We start from the raw sequence: 18,046 nt of genomic DNA, 5'->3' as shown, positions 1-18,046 counted from the left end.
GTTGTGTTGTTCCCCAGAAAGAAAAAAAAGATTGTTCATCTTTATGCAAACTTGGACTCCAGTGCACCGAGGGCAGGGCCTCCCCCTCAGCTTTTCAGTGCTGGTCCCACCGCTTGGTGCACTGAAGCCCTCACTTACATGAAGAATTAAAGTCTCTTTTCTCGAGAACGCTAAGACAGGTATCGTTTTAAACAGCAGAATCAACCCTGTCAGCCAGTATGCCTGCTTTCTAAGTGTTGATCCTACTGACAGGTGCTCTTTGAGTGAGAATGTTAGCGTTTAGATAGATTTACCGAGGAAGAGCATTCCAGAGTACAAGGGCAGTATTGGGGCAAGTCCTGGAGACTTGGGTGGAAGGTTTTGATATGGGAAGATGGTAGTGATCGGTCTGTAGCAGAACAGTGGCCGCGGATGTGGTGGTATACAGAGGTGGGTGATGTAGGAGGGTGCAGCATTAGAGATGTCCTTGTGGGTGCTGCTGACAATATAACAATAAAAAAATAAATATTCATATACTTTTCAATCCTGTCCCCACCGCATGCTCTTAGGCACAGGCCACCAGTCCTGTATGCCGACATCACCCCATCCTCACTGACGCATCACTCTTGACGGGCATCATATTTATTAAGGACAATGTCACCTACTGTCACCATCCTATTTTTAATCAATTCTTATTTTTCCTACACATATAGAGGTGAAGCAGCCTGATAACTCAGGATACATGCGTTCTCACAATGCAGTCCATTCTGAATTCAGCAGGGTGCACACGAAAGCAGGTTTATTCAAAGAAAAATGAAATATTTGTAACGAAACAGAATTATTTTTTTCCAGCTTTTTGGTTTTTCATTACTTACAAAGTCTGGCTACAAAATAGCATGTTAGAGCAATGCACTTTCCAAATAAGCACACAGACATAAACTGTAGTAGTAAGTGACCCTCACCCACCGACGGATGAGCTGGTTCCGCTTCACATTGACATTGAGCTCTATCTTCTCCTCCAGAGGTAGTGTCCTACCAAAATATTTTTACAAAACCGTGGACCGTTCCGTGCCTACTTTGTGGCAGGTTCTGAATCTAAACTTCCTGTAGCATGGGTGTGGTGTAATGCCTAGGGTAAGAGAATTCCAGCATCGCAATGCGGTGGAAAAGAAGAGGCAAGCATGCAGAATATGTCCTCGGAGGAGCAGCTGTCATATACTAGGTGCCATAACGCGTTAGCTTAAAGGGAATCTGTCACTAGCGACATCCCTATCCAGCTGTTTGCATAGACTCATAGCTGTGGTTCACTGGTTTAAAACGCTGTTTTTCCTGTGTTGATCTGCAGCTCCGTTCCCGAGCTATGATACTTTTTCTCAATTTACAGATTAGGCCTGTGGTGCAATGAGGGCGTCACCCTTGCTCTCGTTGCACCCAAACTCCACTCCTTTCTGTGGCCAGCCCCTTGCTCCCTGTCAATCAAAACAGCAAGAAAGGGGCTGGCCACAGAAAGGGGAGGCGCTTGGGTGCCACAAGAGCAACGGTGGTGCCCACATTGCACCAACACCTAATTTGCATATTAAAAACAAGTATCATAACTCGGGAATGGAGCTTCAGATAAATAAAAGGAAAGCAGTGTTTTATTCAGGTGAACCGCAGCTATGTGTCTATGGAAAAAGTTGGATAGGGAGGCCGCTGGTGACAGAGTCCCTTTGGAGAAACAGCAATATAAGTTGCTTTGTAATATAATGTTATCAGGAGATCAGGTCTGATGTCTTCATTTCTAAAGCACTATCCCAGCTGCCCGCATGACCCTCTCATCTGGTACACGACTGCTGGTGGAGGGGCACGTGACCCCAGAGGTACTCCAGCTGCCTCCATTCAATAACACGGCACAGTGCCGTACTGTCTGTAGATGAGATGTTTCTGTAAGTCAGCCTCCCTTGGATTTACATGACGTCCCTTACATTAAACATACGGTTATCTTCCCTCTTCCCCACCAGACACACAGAGGTCACACATCGCGTGACTTTTGTCTTCACTGCTCCCTAGCTTTTTCCCCTCCCTACCTCTGTCTCTGGAGGGATTGTGTTTCACATACTGGGCAACAGATGATGCTGATTCAATGTGCAACAGATTGACAGAGCAGATTGTAATATAGGGGCATGCAGGCAGCTGTAAATAGGGGCAACCTCAGTGAGGAGGGAAGGAATCTGAATCATGAGAACCTCACTCCTTCACATTGGTAATGCCGCCCACAGCAAGCCATAGTGGCATCATTACAAAAGCGCAGAACAGGTAAAAATAATGAACATTGAAAGTAACGATTTCTGAGCTACGGTGGCATCACCTAGTGATCATTCAGGAACATATAGGTACTTTTCAGTTTATTTTACAAGCTCTGAAAACCACTTTAAGTATTAACCCTTAAACCACTGTAGCCCACAAAAGATTATTAGGAATACTGCTATTAACTCTATGATAAGCATTTTATGTAGTATATGTAGAAAGTTGGCATAGTGAGTACAAATTGGGTCATTTTGTCACTTTCGCTACCTGCAACAACTTATAAAAACCTGCATTTGTCCTTCAGTTGAGTCTTTTACCATCAGTGTGAATCCAGAGACATTTTCAGCATATGCGTGCTTGATTCGGCCAAGCATACACATGTTTTCAGTGACGACAGGAGAAAGTTGCTGCCAGACACCTCTGGTGGCTACTTACCTCCTGCCACAACAAAAGGCTGGTGTTAAAATTCAACTTGAAAAAACCTTCTTTCCCCTAACATCATCTGTCATGCAGTTGGGAGGTCCCCATATGCATTACATATGTAATAATCTAATGTATATGGGGGGCCTTGGGCTAGTTTCACCCTAGCGCTAAAATCTTCCAGCAGCTAGTTGGAGTTCATTGCCGGAAAGGGCTGGAGCACTGCCAGGCCCCATTGACTATAAGGGGACTTGGTGGGGTTCCGGCCTGTTTCCGGCAGTATCTGTCTGCGTCAGATACGATGAACTCCAGCAGGCTGTTCCTCTGCCGGAACAGCGTGCCGGAAGATTTTAGCGCTAGTGTGAAACTAGCCTCAGTCTGGCGTTTCAGCTGCCGTGACCCCTACAGTTCTTGAGAATGAGAAGGTTTTGTACCACAGTGGCTGTTAATGTTTGGTCACGTTCCATTATAGGAGTGAGAGCAATGAGAATGGTTATTGGGACCTCTGCAGTATCAGGACAGTGGGGTTTCCACCCATACCTATTTTTGACCTATAAAAATGTAGAGGGAATATGGGAAGGTTTACATCTGGTATTTGGTATCGGATAGTTCGTCCAGTACCATCGCAAGGCCGGATATTTTATCAGGATTGGGACAATTTTGTCCATAGAAGGTTGTCCCAACTGTAATGATTGCTTTGACCCACACATGACCAGATCTCTGGCTCTGAATCACTTGGATCCCCACCATAGACGTGAAGGTAATCTCTCTGGTTGCTCCATCCTAGATGGACCGTTAGAGTTACCTTCCTGTCTGTGGCCAGCTTAAGTTTCCCAAGGCTTCTCTGTAGATATTCTACACATGGCCGACCCTGTTCTTTTAACATGAAGTCCCAGATTATTTAAACACAAGGTTAAATATAAATGTATGTACATTCCAGGACACAGTGCACAAACATCCCTGTACACAAGGAGGAGCGATGTCATCTGTCTCGTTTTCTAGCACCTTCAAAAAGAGCCTCCTCCATACCAGTGAAGAGTCCACAGATGGTCACCATGCCTCCAGAGGGAATCCAAACAGGTTTTCTATTTGGCAGTAAGGATTAGCGTTGATCTGTCACCGTCCTGTCCTTTCCAGTATTTGTGTGACTGGAGCTTGACAGGAAACTCCTCAGGCATGAGACAATTTGAGAAGGTGAGAGCTCAGTTAGAAATCTCTGGAGTCTGCGTTCTCTCACCTTAACGGATCAAAAAAGGTTAAAAAATGGCCACCCTGCTAGCCTACAGTTCAGACGTCCATCATTTGCTCTCATTTGTCGAGAAGATTTGCACGAGCTCCTCACAGTCAGAGTCTATCAGTTCACATGGCTTCTCTCCATCGCTGTTCACAACGTCTTTCTCTGCTCCAAGAGACAGTAGATACCTGGGTGGAGACATTACAGTAAGCGGTTAGTATCCTCGATTTCAGCAAGAATAATACAAATCTAATTTGGATGTAAATCAGAGGGCCCTAATATTGCTTGAGTGAAACTGCTTGCCAAGACTGCTGCCAAGTTGCTTGCCCTCTACTGCTATCCCAATGCCAGTCTTACTGAGCTAATCAGCTGGCTCATTTCTGAACGTCTAGTCACCGCTTACATGAATAGTCTGGTAGTCAGACACATCTCTACAATCTGAAATTACTCAGCTTAAAGGGGTTGTTCTCTTTGGGGACCTTTCTGCCAAAGCCCCCATCCCACGTCGCCAGACCTGCAGAATAAGGCATACTTACCTTCTACCCATTGCTGGGTTCTGGCTCCTTAGGTCCCCCACTACCGCTGTCTCACTCCAGTCTCTTTGTGTCAACTTCGACATTGGGTCAGGTTTGACTTTGACATTGGGTCATGTGGCCATGACTGGTCACAGCAATGACATGCCTCTGTGGCCAATCATTGTTTGCAGCTCTCACGTAACCCCAGTCAAACTAAATGTTGACATGCAGCGGGGAGCACGTAAGTATAGTTTCCTCCGCAGGTCTGGCGTTGGTGGTGTAGAGATCTGGCCCCTGAAGGTGAACAACCACTTTAAATCATGATATATTTTCTGCCCATCACTCCAACATTAACCATATATTTGTATAAATAATTACGTGGCGACATCACCAACACATTATTTTCTCCCTCCATCCAGGAGTACCAGTCAGCCACAGTACAACTTATATGCAGCACTCAACAGCTTTTTCTCCCTGTAAATTCCTCAGAAACTCTTCCTCCCTGTCTCTGAAAAGATCCTGTTTCACATGCTTGGCAGCAGTTAATGTAGAGTCAGTGAGCAACACAGCAAATTACAATAGAGGATCATGCAGGTACATTGAAATAGTGACAGTGTTTGTGAGATGGGAGAAGAATCATGAGAACTGTAGTTCTTCACATTGGTAATCCCACCCACTGCAGTATTCAGTGGCTATTTCCTCCTTGTCTCTGAAAAGATCCTGGTTCACATGCTTGGCAGCAGATGATGTGGAGTCAGTGAGCAATAGAATAACAGAGCAGATTATAATAGAGGGCTATACAGGTTGCTAGTGACAAAGTTTGTGAGATGAGAGAGGAATCATGAGAACTGCAGTTTTTCACATTGGTAAGCCCATCCACAGCAACCCTGGCGGCATCACTGCTGGTGAACATTCACTGCTGCTAGAACCACACTGGCTTGGTTTAGTTATATTATTCTGTAGAGTTTCAGTATTCTGAATATATATACAGTATAGACCAAAAGTTTGGACACACCTTCTCATTCAAAGAGTTTTCTTTATTTTCATGACTATGAAAATTGTAGATTCACACTGAAAGCATCAAAACTATGAATTAACACATGTGGAATTATATACATAACAAAATTGTGAAACAACTAAAAATATGTCATATTCTAGGTTCTTCAAAGTAGCCACCTTTTGCTTTGATTACTGCTTTGCACACTCTTGGCATTCTATTGATGAGCTTCAAGAGGTAGTCACCTCTTCCAACAGTCTTGAAGGAGTTCCCAGAGATGTTTAGCACGTGTTGGCCCTTTTGCCTTCACTCTGCGGTCCAGCTCACCCCAAACCATCTCGATTGGGTTCAGGTCCGCCAGGTCATCTGGCGCAGCACCCCATCACTCTCCTTCATGGTCAAATAGCCCTTACACAGCCTGGAGGTGTGTTTGGGGTCATTGTCCTGTTGAAAAATAAATGATGGTCCAACTAAACGCAAACCGGATGGAATAGCATACCGCTGCAAGATGCTGTGGTAGCCGTGCTGGTTCAGTATGCCTTCAATTTTGAATAAATCCCCAACAGTGTCACCAGCAAAGCACCCCCACAACCTCCATGCTTCACGGTGGGAACCAGGCATGTAGAGTCCATCCGTTCACCTTTTCTGCGTCGCACAAAGACACGGTGGTTGGAACCAAAGATCTCAAATTTGGACTCATCAGATTTCCACTGGTCTAATGTCCATTCCTTGTGTTCTTTAGCCCAAACAAGTCTCTTTTGCTTGTCGCCTGTCCTTAGCAGTGGTTTCCTAGCAGATATTCTACCATGAAGGCCTGATTCACACAGACTCCTCTTAACAGTTGTTCTAGAGATGTGTCTGCTGCTAGAACTCTGTGTGGCATTGACCTGGTCTCTAATCTGAGCTGCTGTTAACCGGTGATTTCTGAGGCTGGTGACTCAGATGAACTTATCCTCCGAGGCAGAGGTGACTCTTGGTCTTCCTTTCCTGGGGCGGTCCGCATGTGAGCCAGTTTCTTTGTAGCGCTTGATGGTTTTTGTGACTGCACTTGGGGACACTTTCAAAGTTTTCCCAATTTTTCGGACTGACTGACCTTTATTTCTTAAAGTAATGATGGCCACTCGTTTTTCTTTACTTAGCTGCTTTTTTCTTGCCATTATACAAATTCTAACTGTCTATTCAGTAGGACTATCAGCTGTGTATCCACCTGACTTCTCCACAACGCAACTGATGGTCCCAACCCCATTTATAAGGCAAGAAATCCCACTTATTAAACCTGACAGGGCACCCCTGTGAAGTGAAAACCATTTCAGGTGACTACCTCTTGAAGCTCATCAAGAGAATGCCAAGAGTGTGCAAAGCAGTAATCAAAGCAAAAGGTGGCTACTTTGAAGAACCTAGAATATGACATATTTTCAGTTATTTCACACTTTTTTTGTTATGTATATAATTTCACATGTGTTAATTCATAGTTTTGATGCCTTCAGTGTGAATCTACAATTTTCATAGTCATGAAAATAAAGAAAACTTTTGGTCTGTACTGTATATATATATATATATATATATATATATATATGGTAAAAATATGGCAGCACCAACCAAAAAACAGGTGGGTGCTAGCTCAAAGGGAAAAAGCTTACCCAAATGTATAATGAAAAAATAGAGCAGCACTCCAAAGTAGCAGTAAAAAATTGTATCTTTTTTTCACCCATAGGTGACGCATTGTTTCGGCTCCAACCTGAAGCCTTTCTCAAGCCAGGCTTCAGGTCGGAGCCGAAACGTTGCATCACCTATGGGTGAATAAAGATACCATTTTTTTACTGCTACTTTGGAGTGCTGCTCTATTTTTTCATCATATATATATATATATATATATATATATATATATTTAAACAAGCTGGTTTTACTAGGGCTTGACAATAATAAGCAATAGTATCTACAGTGTCCACTAGATGGTGCTATAGACTATGTGTACTCTGCTTAAACATATGATTTACTTGGAGAAGGAACAGGAGATGGGTGGGGGAAATACCATCAGGCATTTTAAGAAGTGGAAAGGTATGTACAGCCTATTCTTGAAACTACGACCGACCTTAAGCAGAAGACTATCATGTGATGCCAAGTTTGAGAGGACAGAACTATCACAACACATGATCTTTCCTCCTGAAGCATATGAAAGTGTCATTCCTGCAGAAGATAATCCACCTTTAGATGTGTCTGGCAGTGGCTTACTCCCCGAGTACACATGCATGATTGGCTGAGTGTGCATGTGTATGGCGGTATCAGGAGAAACAAATGTTAGCCGCATGCTCATTTTAAGGACAGTTTTCTAAGGTCTATGGCCACCTTTACTGCTAGGGCTGTCCCTCTGTCCCCCATCTCTGGTGTCCTATTTCCTGGTGTTACAATGTGGCCGCAGTGGTGATTTTTTTTAGGGTGGCGTTATGTCACACGCTGCAGGTCTGACAGCTAAAACCGCCCAGCAGGGATGTAGCTATAGTGGAAGCAGGGCTGAACTCAGAAGAGGCCCATCTGGGAGAAGGACTAAAAGATTTTATTGTCAGGGCGCTCACAACAGCATTATACAATGACATTATATACATGACATACAGTATATACGTGTAGGAAACGTATGTAGTGGTTGCCGGGCCTGGTCTGAGAGAACTATCTTGACTAGCCACAGGGGTGAGGGTTGCACAGGAGGAGGGGGTTGTTGGGTGTAGGGGAGGCCTGTTCAAAAATTTGCGGTGGGGTCCAGTCCTTTTTAGTTACACTAATGCTGCCCAGCAACTACATCTACAGGAGAAATGTGGTGTGGCCTAGCCAAATGAATGGGCCACCATGTTATACCTGCTCATACTGAGTCCTCCAGAGGACATCTACACTCACCTAAAGAATTATTAGGATCACCATACTAATACGGTGTTGGACCCCCTTTTGCCTTCAGAACTGCCTTAATTCTACGTGGCATTGATTCAGCAAGGTGCTGATAGCATTCTTTAGAAATGTTGGCCCATATTGATAGGATAGCATCTTGCAGTTGATGGAGATTTGAGGGATGCACATCTAGGGCACAAAGCTCCCGTTCCACCACATCCCGAAGATGCTCTATTGGGTTGAGACCTGGTGACTGTGGGGGCCATTTTAGTACAGTGAACTCATTGTCATGTTCAAGAAACCAATTTGAAATGATTCGAGCTTTGTGACATGGTGCATTATCCTGCTGGAAGTAGCCATCAGAGGATGGGTACATGGTGGTCATGAAGGGATGGACATGGTCAGAAACAATGCTCAGGTAGCCCGTTGCATTTAACTGATGGCCAATTGGCACTAAGGGGCCTAAAGTGTGCCCAGAAAACATCCCCCACACCATTACACCACCACCACCACCAGTGGTAACAAGGCATGATGGATACATGTTCTCATTCTGTTTACGCCAAATTCGGACTCTACCATTTGAATGTCTCAACAGAAATCGAGACTCATCAGACCAGGCAACATTTTTCCAGTCTTCAACAGTCCAATTTTGGTGAGCTTGTGCAAATTGTAGCCTCTTTTTCCTATTTGTAGTGGAGATGAGTGGTACACGGTGGGGTCTTCTGCTGTTGTAGCCCACCTTTCTTTCCCATTCTGACATTCAGCTTGGAGTTCAGGAGATTGTCTTGACCAGGACCACAACCCTACATGCATTGAAGCAACTGCCATGTGATTGGTTGACTAGATAATTGCATTAATGAGAAATAGAACAGGTGTTCTTAATAATTCTTTAGGTGAGTGTATATGCCAAGAGAGAAATAACCTACACCCTGTAAAGGATGATAAAAAATCAGCCCAAACAAGGATAATTGGTGTTGAATGCCCTCCGGTTCCTAAAGCCTATGTCAACAGCCTGAGCTACAGTTCTATTAGAATCGGGGTGGACGGACCCTACAGGGAATTTTCCTGGTGGGCCGATGCCCATAGGTCCTCCTTGACACTGGCTAGGTACATACTACTGGGGTAACTATAGGGGTCATTATTAGAGGAAGTTCATGCAGTGTACTGAAGATAGGGCTGGCCTGCTGTTTTGGTCCACATCTCACCTTCTAAGCCCCCTGCTCCATATCAATATTAGAGACAACTGGAGGAGGACATAACATGGCAGTAATTGAAGGCCACCACAGAGGGACTGCTTCTGGGGAGGTATTTTGATCTTCACGGCAGAATACAGAATACCGTTTGTTTGACATGTAAATGTGAGGAAGAGAATATGATGTCATTCTGGAGTCACGTGATGTCACCTTACCTGGCAATGTGCGGATGTGCATCACTACATGCCATGTGCAAGGGGGTCCAGCCGTTTTCATCCCTCTGTTCTATGTCCGCTCCGTATTTCACTAGCAGCTTCACGCACTCTAGATTCCCTGAGAGGACCGCTTCATGAATAGCGCCCATGCCTGATGGTTGAAAACAAGCGTCAGCTGCAAAGTTTCCTCCCTTTTAGTTCCTTTAGTTATAGGATCTATAATATTACATTATATTAATTAGGATATTCTCATATTCAACATTACCTGCCAAGTCTAAGTACGTAAAACGTGACCACTCTGATATAAAGACAGCAGATGCCATAAAAAAAGACAAGTGGGGCTTCCATTTCTGGTTCAGGTGGTCACACATCTGCAAGGATCTGTACATTGTTAGGCCTCATGCACACGACTATATGTATTTTGCGGTCTGCAGATCGCGGATCAGCAAAACATGGCTACTGTTCATGTTGCATCCAAGTTTTTGCAGACCCATTGGGGCACATGTACTAAGACCGGCTTTTCGCGCTTCCACCTTGCACTGCCCTACAATTCATCTCATTTATAACAAGGAGTGCATCGCGTTCTAAATTAGGTGCATCTATGGCAGTCCTTGCAGCTGGTGAAAAAACTACTCTGGCAGGCTAGTTTTTTGCCAGCATTTACACCTTTTTCCAGGCGTAGATGTTAGTGAATCTGATGGGGCTGGTGTCCCGGCCCCCGACACATCTCCACTCCACCCCTGTCCCACCCAACTGGTGAACACATGGTAAAACCCGACATGCAACTAAATATTGTCGCATGGCTGTTTAAAAAGGGGACTTGCGACTATTTCTCGACTAAAATAGTCGCAAGTCCCTTAATAAATGTGCCCCATTGACTTCTCCGCTCTGCAAAAGATAGGACATGTCCTATAGTTCACCGCAACGTGCAGACCACAGACCCATTGGAGTTAATGCGGCATGCACGCGGCTGGTATCCGTGTTTTTTGTGAATCCATGGTTTGTTGACTGCTTGTGTGAATGCGCCCGTATTTATTTCTATGGGTCCACATCCGCATGGCCATTCTTAAAATTATAGAACATGTCCTATTTTTGTTTGTTTGGCGGACAAGAATGAGCTTTTCTATTACAAAATTGCGGCATGCACATGGACAGTATCCATAGTTTGCAGACCGTGAAACGGTCGTGTGCATGAGGCCTTACGCTGTCTAAATATTAGATAGGATAATAAATGTGGGCCGACATCTTCACATAAGGGGGCGACCTAGATATGTGATTTCTGTGACGGCCCCAGTTATCGGAGCGTGGTTGCAGAAACCCACCTGCTTGCCACCATTCAGCAAAACGGAAGTGATTTTCAGAAATCTCTGCAGATAGCACAAGGACAATGGTGATGCAATTTTAAAGGGATTGTCTAACTTAAAGAACGCCCCCAAGCCGACAGTTGTGATATTGTAAAAGAACATAAAGTCCGCCTCTTTGAGCGCCTCTCGCCCGGGAGGTGAAATGGATCAGTACAATGCGGGAGATTTATCAAAATTTGTCTAAAGGAAAACTGGCTTAGTTGCCCACAGCAACCAATCAGAATCCACCTTTTATCTTCTAAAGGAGCTCTGCAAAATGAAAGCTGAAGTCTGATTGGTTGCTAGGGGAAACTAAGCCAGTTTTCCTTTACACCAGTTTTAATAAATCTCCCCTTTGTTATTTTTATTATTTTATCACCACTGCTGCCTTGGGGTAAGGGGGATTTTTTAGTAAGTCAGACAACCCATTTAAAGGGAACCTGTCATGTCTGAGCTGCAGGCAGCAGGTTATAGAGCAGGAGGAGCTGAGCAGATTGATATATAATTTTGTAAGAAAATATTCAGTATAACTTGTATTTCCTTCATTTAAATTACTGCTCATTCTGGTCTTTGAAGTCCAGGAGGCGGTCCTATCAGTGATTGACAGCTATCTGTGTATACACAGTCATAGAGGGAAAGCTGTCAATCACTGATAGGACCGCCTCCTGGACTTCACAGCCCAGAATGAGCAGTGATTTAAATGGAAAAAAAAACAAGTTTTACTGAATATTTTCCCATAAATCTATATATCAGTCTGCTCAGCTCCTCCTGCTCTATAACCTGCTGCCTGCAGCTCAGAAACTATGTGCAATGTGACAGTTTCCCTTTAAGATCAGCCTATAATCAGAGACATTGCACATTTCTAAATTTTAGAGTCGTGATTCAAAGCCTATGCCGTGTGCAGCCATCTAACATTGAGGACCTTATCTGTCACCATTGATGATGCCATCATGATCTGTGTCCTATGTGTCCATGTGTATAGAGAGAGCTCCTTCAGGATGACTGTATCATAGGTGATAATGCCTCCACACCACCGTCCTAATGATGGGGGTTTAATAAGAACCTCTGCACATGCTTGAAAGAAAAAGTCAAGACAAATTCAGATTGTAGCTCCATGTTTGTGCGCACTAAGGGCGCCTTCACACGAGGCAGATTTTGTGGCAGAAAATTCAGCTCCATTCATTTGAATGGGCCAGTGAGCTCATGGATTTCCGTAATCCCCATTAAGGTGGATGGAACCGATTTTCACAGAATTTTCTGCCGCAAAATCTGCCGCGTGTGAAGGCACTCTAATACTCCCACACTGTCTCCTTAAGAAACTGAACATTTACTCCTCAGCAGCAGAATTCTAAATGCCCACATCCAGTCTTTTCCCAATTATTTCCCAGGCGATAATTTGCAGCAATTAGTCTAAAACCTGAAGCGGGTTGCCAATATCAAACTTCATCAATATCAACTACTTCACAGAAGGTGAACGCAATCTTTCTGCTCTGACCCTGGATTATTTAGTGGATTGCTGTTCCTTATATAATTTTTTAATAGAATAATGCAAACAGAATGACACCTTAAAGGGTCCCTGCAAACCCACGTAAATTTTTGATATCTTGCCTATCTCGAAGCTGCGAGGATTGGCCGCTCGGGAACCCAGTTGTGCGACACTCCTCTTCTGAAAATCCTGCATAGACTGACGTCTTGTCCTTTACCAGGTTTCAGGTCTAGGTTATGGACGAAACGGCCCTTTTACAACCCAGCACCCAGAGGTGCTGTGAACGCGGCCAAAACTTTTCGTCTTTCTGGCACTTGCGCAGATGAAGTGGATTTAGGCGTTTTTGCATGCATCAGGGGGATGAACAGTTCCGACTATGTCCTAAGCAGCAGAAGTAACGTGCCCATCCCTAGCCCAGACTGGAAACCTGGTAAAGGACGTGGCGTTAGCAGATACAGCAAAAAATGTAGTCTGCACACCAAAACCGATGGTGCCCGCTGAGGACTTGGCAGTCGTAGTACAAGTACAAGATAAAATCAACCTTCACTCTTGTACATTGTCTCACAAATATCAGTCCTTTATTGGCAATGTAATTCATTTCCAAGTTTGATCCAGATAACAAGGTTTACATAACGTACAAACCGGATTCCCAAAAAGTTGGGACACTATACAAATTGTGAATGAAAACTGAATGCAATGATGTGGAGGTGCCAACTTCTAATATTTTATTCAGAATAGAACATAAATCACGGAACAAAAGTTTAAACTGAGAAAATGTACAATTTTAAGGGAAAAATATGTTGAATCAGAATTTCATGGTGTCAACAAATCCCCAAAAAGTTGGGACAAGGCCATTTTCACCACTGTGTGGTATCTCCCCTTCTTCTTACAACACTCAACAGACGTCTGGGGACCGAGGAGACCAGTTTGTCAAGTTTAGAAATAGGAATGATCTCCCATTCTTGTCTAATACAGGCCTCTAACTGTTCAATCGTCTTGGGCCTTCTTTGTTGCACCTTCCTCTTTATGATGCGCCAAATGTTCTCTATAGGTGAAAGATCTGGACTGCAGACTGGCCATTTCAGTACCCGGATCCTTCTCCTACGCAGCCATGATGTTGTGATTGATGCAGAATGTGGTCTGGCATTATCTTGTTGAAAAATGCAGGGTCTTCCCTGAAAGAGATGACGTCTGGATGGGAGCATATGTTGTTCTAGAACCTGAATATATTTTTCTGCATTGATGGTGCCTTTCCAGACATGCAAGCTGCCCATGCCACACGCACTCATGCAACCCCATACCATCAGAGATGCAGGCTTCTGAACTGAGCATTGATAACAACTTGGGTTGTCCTTGTCCTCTTTGGTCTGGATGACATGGCGTCCCAGATTTCCAAAAAGAAATTCGAATCGCGACTCGTCTGACCACAGAACAGTCTTCCATTTTGCCACACTCCATTTTAAATGATCCCTGGCCCAGTGAAAACGCCTGAGCTTGTGGATCTTGCTTAGAAATGGCTTCTTCTTTGCACTGTAGAGTTTCAGCTGGCAACGGCGGATGGCACGGTGGATCGTGTTCACTGACAATGGTTTATGGAGTATTCCTGAGCCCATTCTGTGATTTCCTTCACAGTAGCATTCCTGTTTGTGGTGCAGTGTCGTTTAAGGGCCCGGAGATCACGGGCATCCAGTATGGTTTACGGCCATGACCCTTACGCATAGAGATTGTTCCAGATTCTCTGAATCTTCGGATGATGTTATGCACAGTTGATGATGACAGATGCAAAGTCTTTGCAATTTTTCGCTGGGTAACACCTTTCTGATATTGCTCCACTATCTTTCTGCGCAACATTGTGGGAATTGGTGATCCTCTACCCATCTTGGCTTCTGAGAGACACTGCCACTCTGAGAAGCTCTTTTTATACCCAAGCATGTTGCCAATTGACCTAATTAGTGTTAATTGGTCTTCCAGCTCTTCGTTATGCTCAAATTTACTTTTTCCAGCCTCTTATTGCTACTTGTCCCAACTTTTTGGGGATTTGTTGACACTGTGGGAATTTGAATCAACGTATTTTTCCTTTAAAATGATACATTTACTCGGATTAAACGTTTGATCTGTCATCTACGTTCTATTACAAATAAAATATTGACATTTGCCATCTCCACATCATTGCATTCAGTTTTTATTCACAATTTGTTTAGTGTCCCAACTTTTTGGGAATCTGATTTGTAGAAACCAGACACCATACAGAATGAATGGACGTTTCGCTCCTTTAGGGACCTTTATCAACCATGTATCGGTAGATGCAGCAGGAAAATGTGGCGCCTCTCTGGATAGCTATAAAAGAGGGAAGTCCTGTTCATTTTCATCTTGTTTAGACCTCTTTCACACGACCGTATGGCTTTTTCAGTGTTTTGTGTTCCGTTTTTTTTAACGGATCTGTTGTCCTGTTTTTTTTTGTTTCTGTTGTGTTTCCGTTTCTGTTCCGTTTTTCCATATGGCATATACAGTATACAGTAATTACATAGAAAAAATTGGTCTGGGCACAACATTTTCAATAGATGGTTCCACAAAAACAGAACGGATACGGAAGACATACGGATGCATTTCTGTATGTGTTCCATTTTTTTGCAGACCCATTGACTTGAATAGAGCCACGTGATTTGCGGGCAATATTAGGACATGTTCTATCTTTGAACGGAAAAAAAGAAAATACAGAAACAGAATGCATACGGAACACTTTAATGGTTCTGCAAAAAAAATGGAATGTGTTCCGTATGCATACCATGTATGGAATGGAAAAAACGACCCGTAAGCGGAAAAAAATAAAAAATGGTAGTGTGAAAGAGGCCTTAGAGGAGCGTCACGATCAGCCAATCATTCTACTCAACTTCGAGAAGGTACGTAAATTAGAAACTCTATTCTGCAGGTGAGATTGTGAGTAATTAAGGTGGGTTTGCTGGGTCCTGGGGAAAGGCCTTTTATGCACCACAGTTACATGGTAGATGCCGGAGGCTATATTGATGAGTACCAACATTCTGGAGGTATAAGGTCTCAATAGTAAACAGTACTAAATAACACACTAAAAATGGAGTCTACAACTGCAGAATGGATCATTCTGCTCATATTACTAGAAGGACACTTTATCTTCTGTACCCAGATTGTTGGAAATCTGAATTAGACCACAGGACTTTCAATAAATTTCAGTGTAAGGTTAGCTCGTAGGAGTTCAAGTCAAAAACAGCAAATAAACAACTGTCACATATGTCAAAGATGTCATTGGTGAAGAAGCCCTAGCCAATATACCCAAGTCAGGACAAGTCCCAGGTGACGGGTAGCCATGGTGCATAACACCTCCGGCTATTTTTACTCATGGGTACACCGTTTCCTTACTTGCTCAAAAAAGTGAAATGTAGTATATTTCTCTGTAACCCCCTCACCTGTTAAGTAGATTGTATCCAACGTCACCTTGCGAGCTCGTATAAACCTCCCGACTTGCTCCAGGTCACCCTGTCGGATATGATCCAGAAAAAGCACGTCGTTTGGAAAACGCACCGTCCGCGCCGACCTCAGGCTGCGTGAAGTCCTATGGGAAGGGTAGTACCTCATCTTCTTGAGGATGCCGTGATCGGGGGCCGCGGAAGGTGAACTTAGCGCCAGCGCTGTCAATGAAGTTATTTCCACTTCAGCAGAATCAGGTTGATTTCCTTTCCGACAAAAATCGGGGAGCCACTTTTGGGGATGGAAAGTGTGCAAGACAGATCCAAAGGCTGATTACCAATTCCACGCATAGAGCAGCGGCACACAAAACCCCCCTTTTTATAGCTCTGCCTTCCCATCTATTTAAGGGACTCTCATCTCATCGCACTGTAAGGCAAACGACCAGCGCAGACGCCCACTGCAGTTCAAGAGAGGCTCATCTTACCAGGTCAACTGATCGTGAGAGCAGCTGCTACTCAGAGCTTCGCTGGGTCACAAGCAAGATACAAAAAATTGGCTGCAAGTTTAGGGTGGGGAGAGTGCTACCACGGTAATCAGTGACAGTACGGGCAGACATGATCAGACAGTTATCTGTCCACCCACGAGGTAAGGAACTTAGAAGGTGGCTCACTAAACAGGGGTCAGTAAAGCTAGGTCAATCTGTCTAGCCAGGGCCGGCCGGAACGATGCACGTAACAACGAAGTGCAAAGCGAAGGTTTAATGCCGAAGCAAAATGGCTCCCCTCGTGCCAAAAACTAAATCTCCCCGCTGACAAATGGTGCACGGTTTAAATTGCAAGACAGATTAAGAAAAGAATTAGAAGCCTTTAATGCGTATGACTTGAAAGGACGGCATTACAAAACGAGGCACAAGCCGTTTCGAGAGCAAGTCCACCCGCTGTTGGAGGTATTTTAACTCGGTGAACTCGGCAATGGGACTAAAGTGACAAGTGGACGACGTATCTGGGAAGTTGTAGAAGAAACTCATAGACTGGTATTTACATTTAAAGCTCTCAGCTACTTTTATTTTTTTACAGTTTCAGTACTGACGAGAGTCTTTACCCTTTTGCTGGTTTTGTTTCAGTACCAGGTTGTCCTTCTGCTGGAGAGATGACTAATCTGTACCAGGCTGGTTGCTAATGATGTAATGCTGAACTACATCATGGAAACGGTTGCTACAACTCTTCCCTAGCAACCAATCTATCTTATACGAGCTCCTTATGACGTGTAGGCTCTAAATGTGATATGAACACAGCCTAAAACTGTGCTGACGGCAGAGAAAGTTAAGTGCAGTTTGGCCGCCTTAGAGCTGTAACATTTTAAGGCTACAGTACTTTCACACTGGCGTTTTGGCTTTCCGTTTGTGAGATCCGTTCAGGGCTCTCACAAGCGGTCCAAAACTGATCAGTTTTTCCCTAATGCATTCTGAATGGAAAAGGATCCACTCAGAATGCATCAGTTTGCCTCCGTTCTGTCTCCATTCCGCTTCTGTGCGTCCTGGGATGCGAAGCGAGACGGATCCGTCCTGGCACACAATGTAAGTCAACAGGAACTGACACAATAGAAAATGGATCCGTCCCCCATTGACTTTCAATAGAGTTCATGACGGACCCGTCTTGGCTATATAAGACATAATACAACCGGATCCGTTCATGACGGATGCATGAGGTTGTATTATTGTAATGGAAGAGTTTTTGCTGATCCATGACGGATCCGCAAAAAACGCTAGTGTGAAAGTAGCCTTAGGGTCTATTCACACGTCCATGGTGTATTGCGGATCCGCAATACACCCGGCCTGCACCCCCCATAGAACTGCCAATTCTTGTCCGCTATTGCGGACAAGAATAGGACATGTTCTATTTTTTTCCGGGGCCGAAGCCCAGAAATTCGGGGCCGCGCTCCGGAAATGCGGGTAGCACATATTGTGCTCTCCTCATCCCGTTCTGCCCCATTGAGAATGATTGGGCCGATATTGCAGAACAGATGTGGACCCATTTGCGGACGTCTGAATGGAGCCTAAG

At 44.2% G+C, this 18,046-nt stretch overlaps 1 protein-coding gene across 1 annotated transcript; it reads right to left on the bottom strand.

Annotated features, from left to right (window-relative positions):
* Window positions 1-758: 758 nt before the first annotated feature.
* PPP1R27 (protein phosphatase 1 regulatory subunit 27) lies at window positions 759-16,349 on the bottom strand. Its single transcript, XM_044297764.1, has 3 exons — window positions 15,986-16,349; window positions 9,717-9,867; window positions 759-4,107 (listed from the first exon to the last, which is right to left on the bottom strand). Exons 1-3 carry the CDS (start codon window positions 16,152-16,154, stop codon window positions 3,984-3,986), a joined length of 444 nt encoding a protein of 147 aa, XP_044153699.1. The 5' UTR covers window positions 16,155-16,349; the 3' UTR covers window positions 759-3,983.
* Window positions 16,350-18,046: the final 1,697 nt, after the last annotated feature.

The sequence above is a fragment of the Bufo gargarizans genome, chromosome 6 (assembly GCF_014858855.1).
Source record: "Bufo gargarizans isolate SCDJY-AF-19 chromosome 6, ASM1485885v1, whole genome shotgun sequence".
In the NCBI taxonomy this organism is placed as follows: Eukaryota; Metazoa; Chordata; class Amphibia; order Anura; family Bufonidae; genus Bufo; species Bufo gargarizans.
The sequence above is the reverse complement of the archived record's forward strand: the minus strand, read 5'-3'. Positions and strand labels throughout refer to the sequence as shown.

What these genes read in the sequence shown, in the direction of transcription:
- PPP1R27 (XM_044297764.1), bottom strand. Translation starts at nt 16,154, where the DNA reads ATGAGGTACTACCCTTCCCATAGGACTTCACGCAGCCTGAGGTCGGCG. An exon ending in GGATACAATCTACTTAACAG is followed by an intron (nt 9,868 to 15,985) that starts GTGAGGGGGTTA and finishes TTCAACCATCAG; the next exon opens with GCATGGGCGCTATTCATGAA. An exon ending in GCACATCCGCACATTGCCAG is followed by an intron (nt 4,108 to 9,716) that starts GTAAGGTGACAT and finishes GTCTCCACCCAG; the next exon opens with GTATCTACTGTCTCTTGGAG.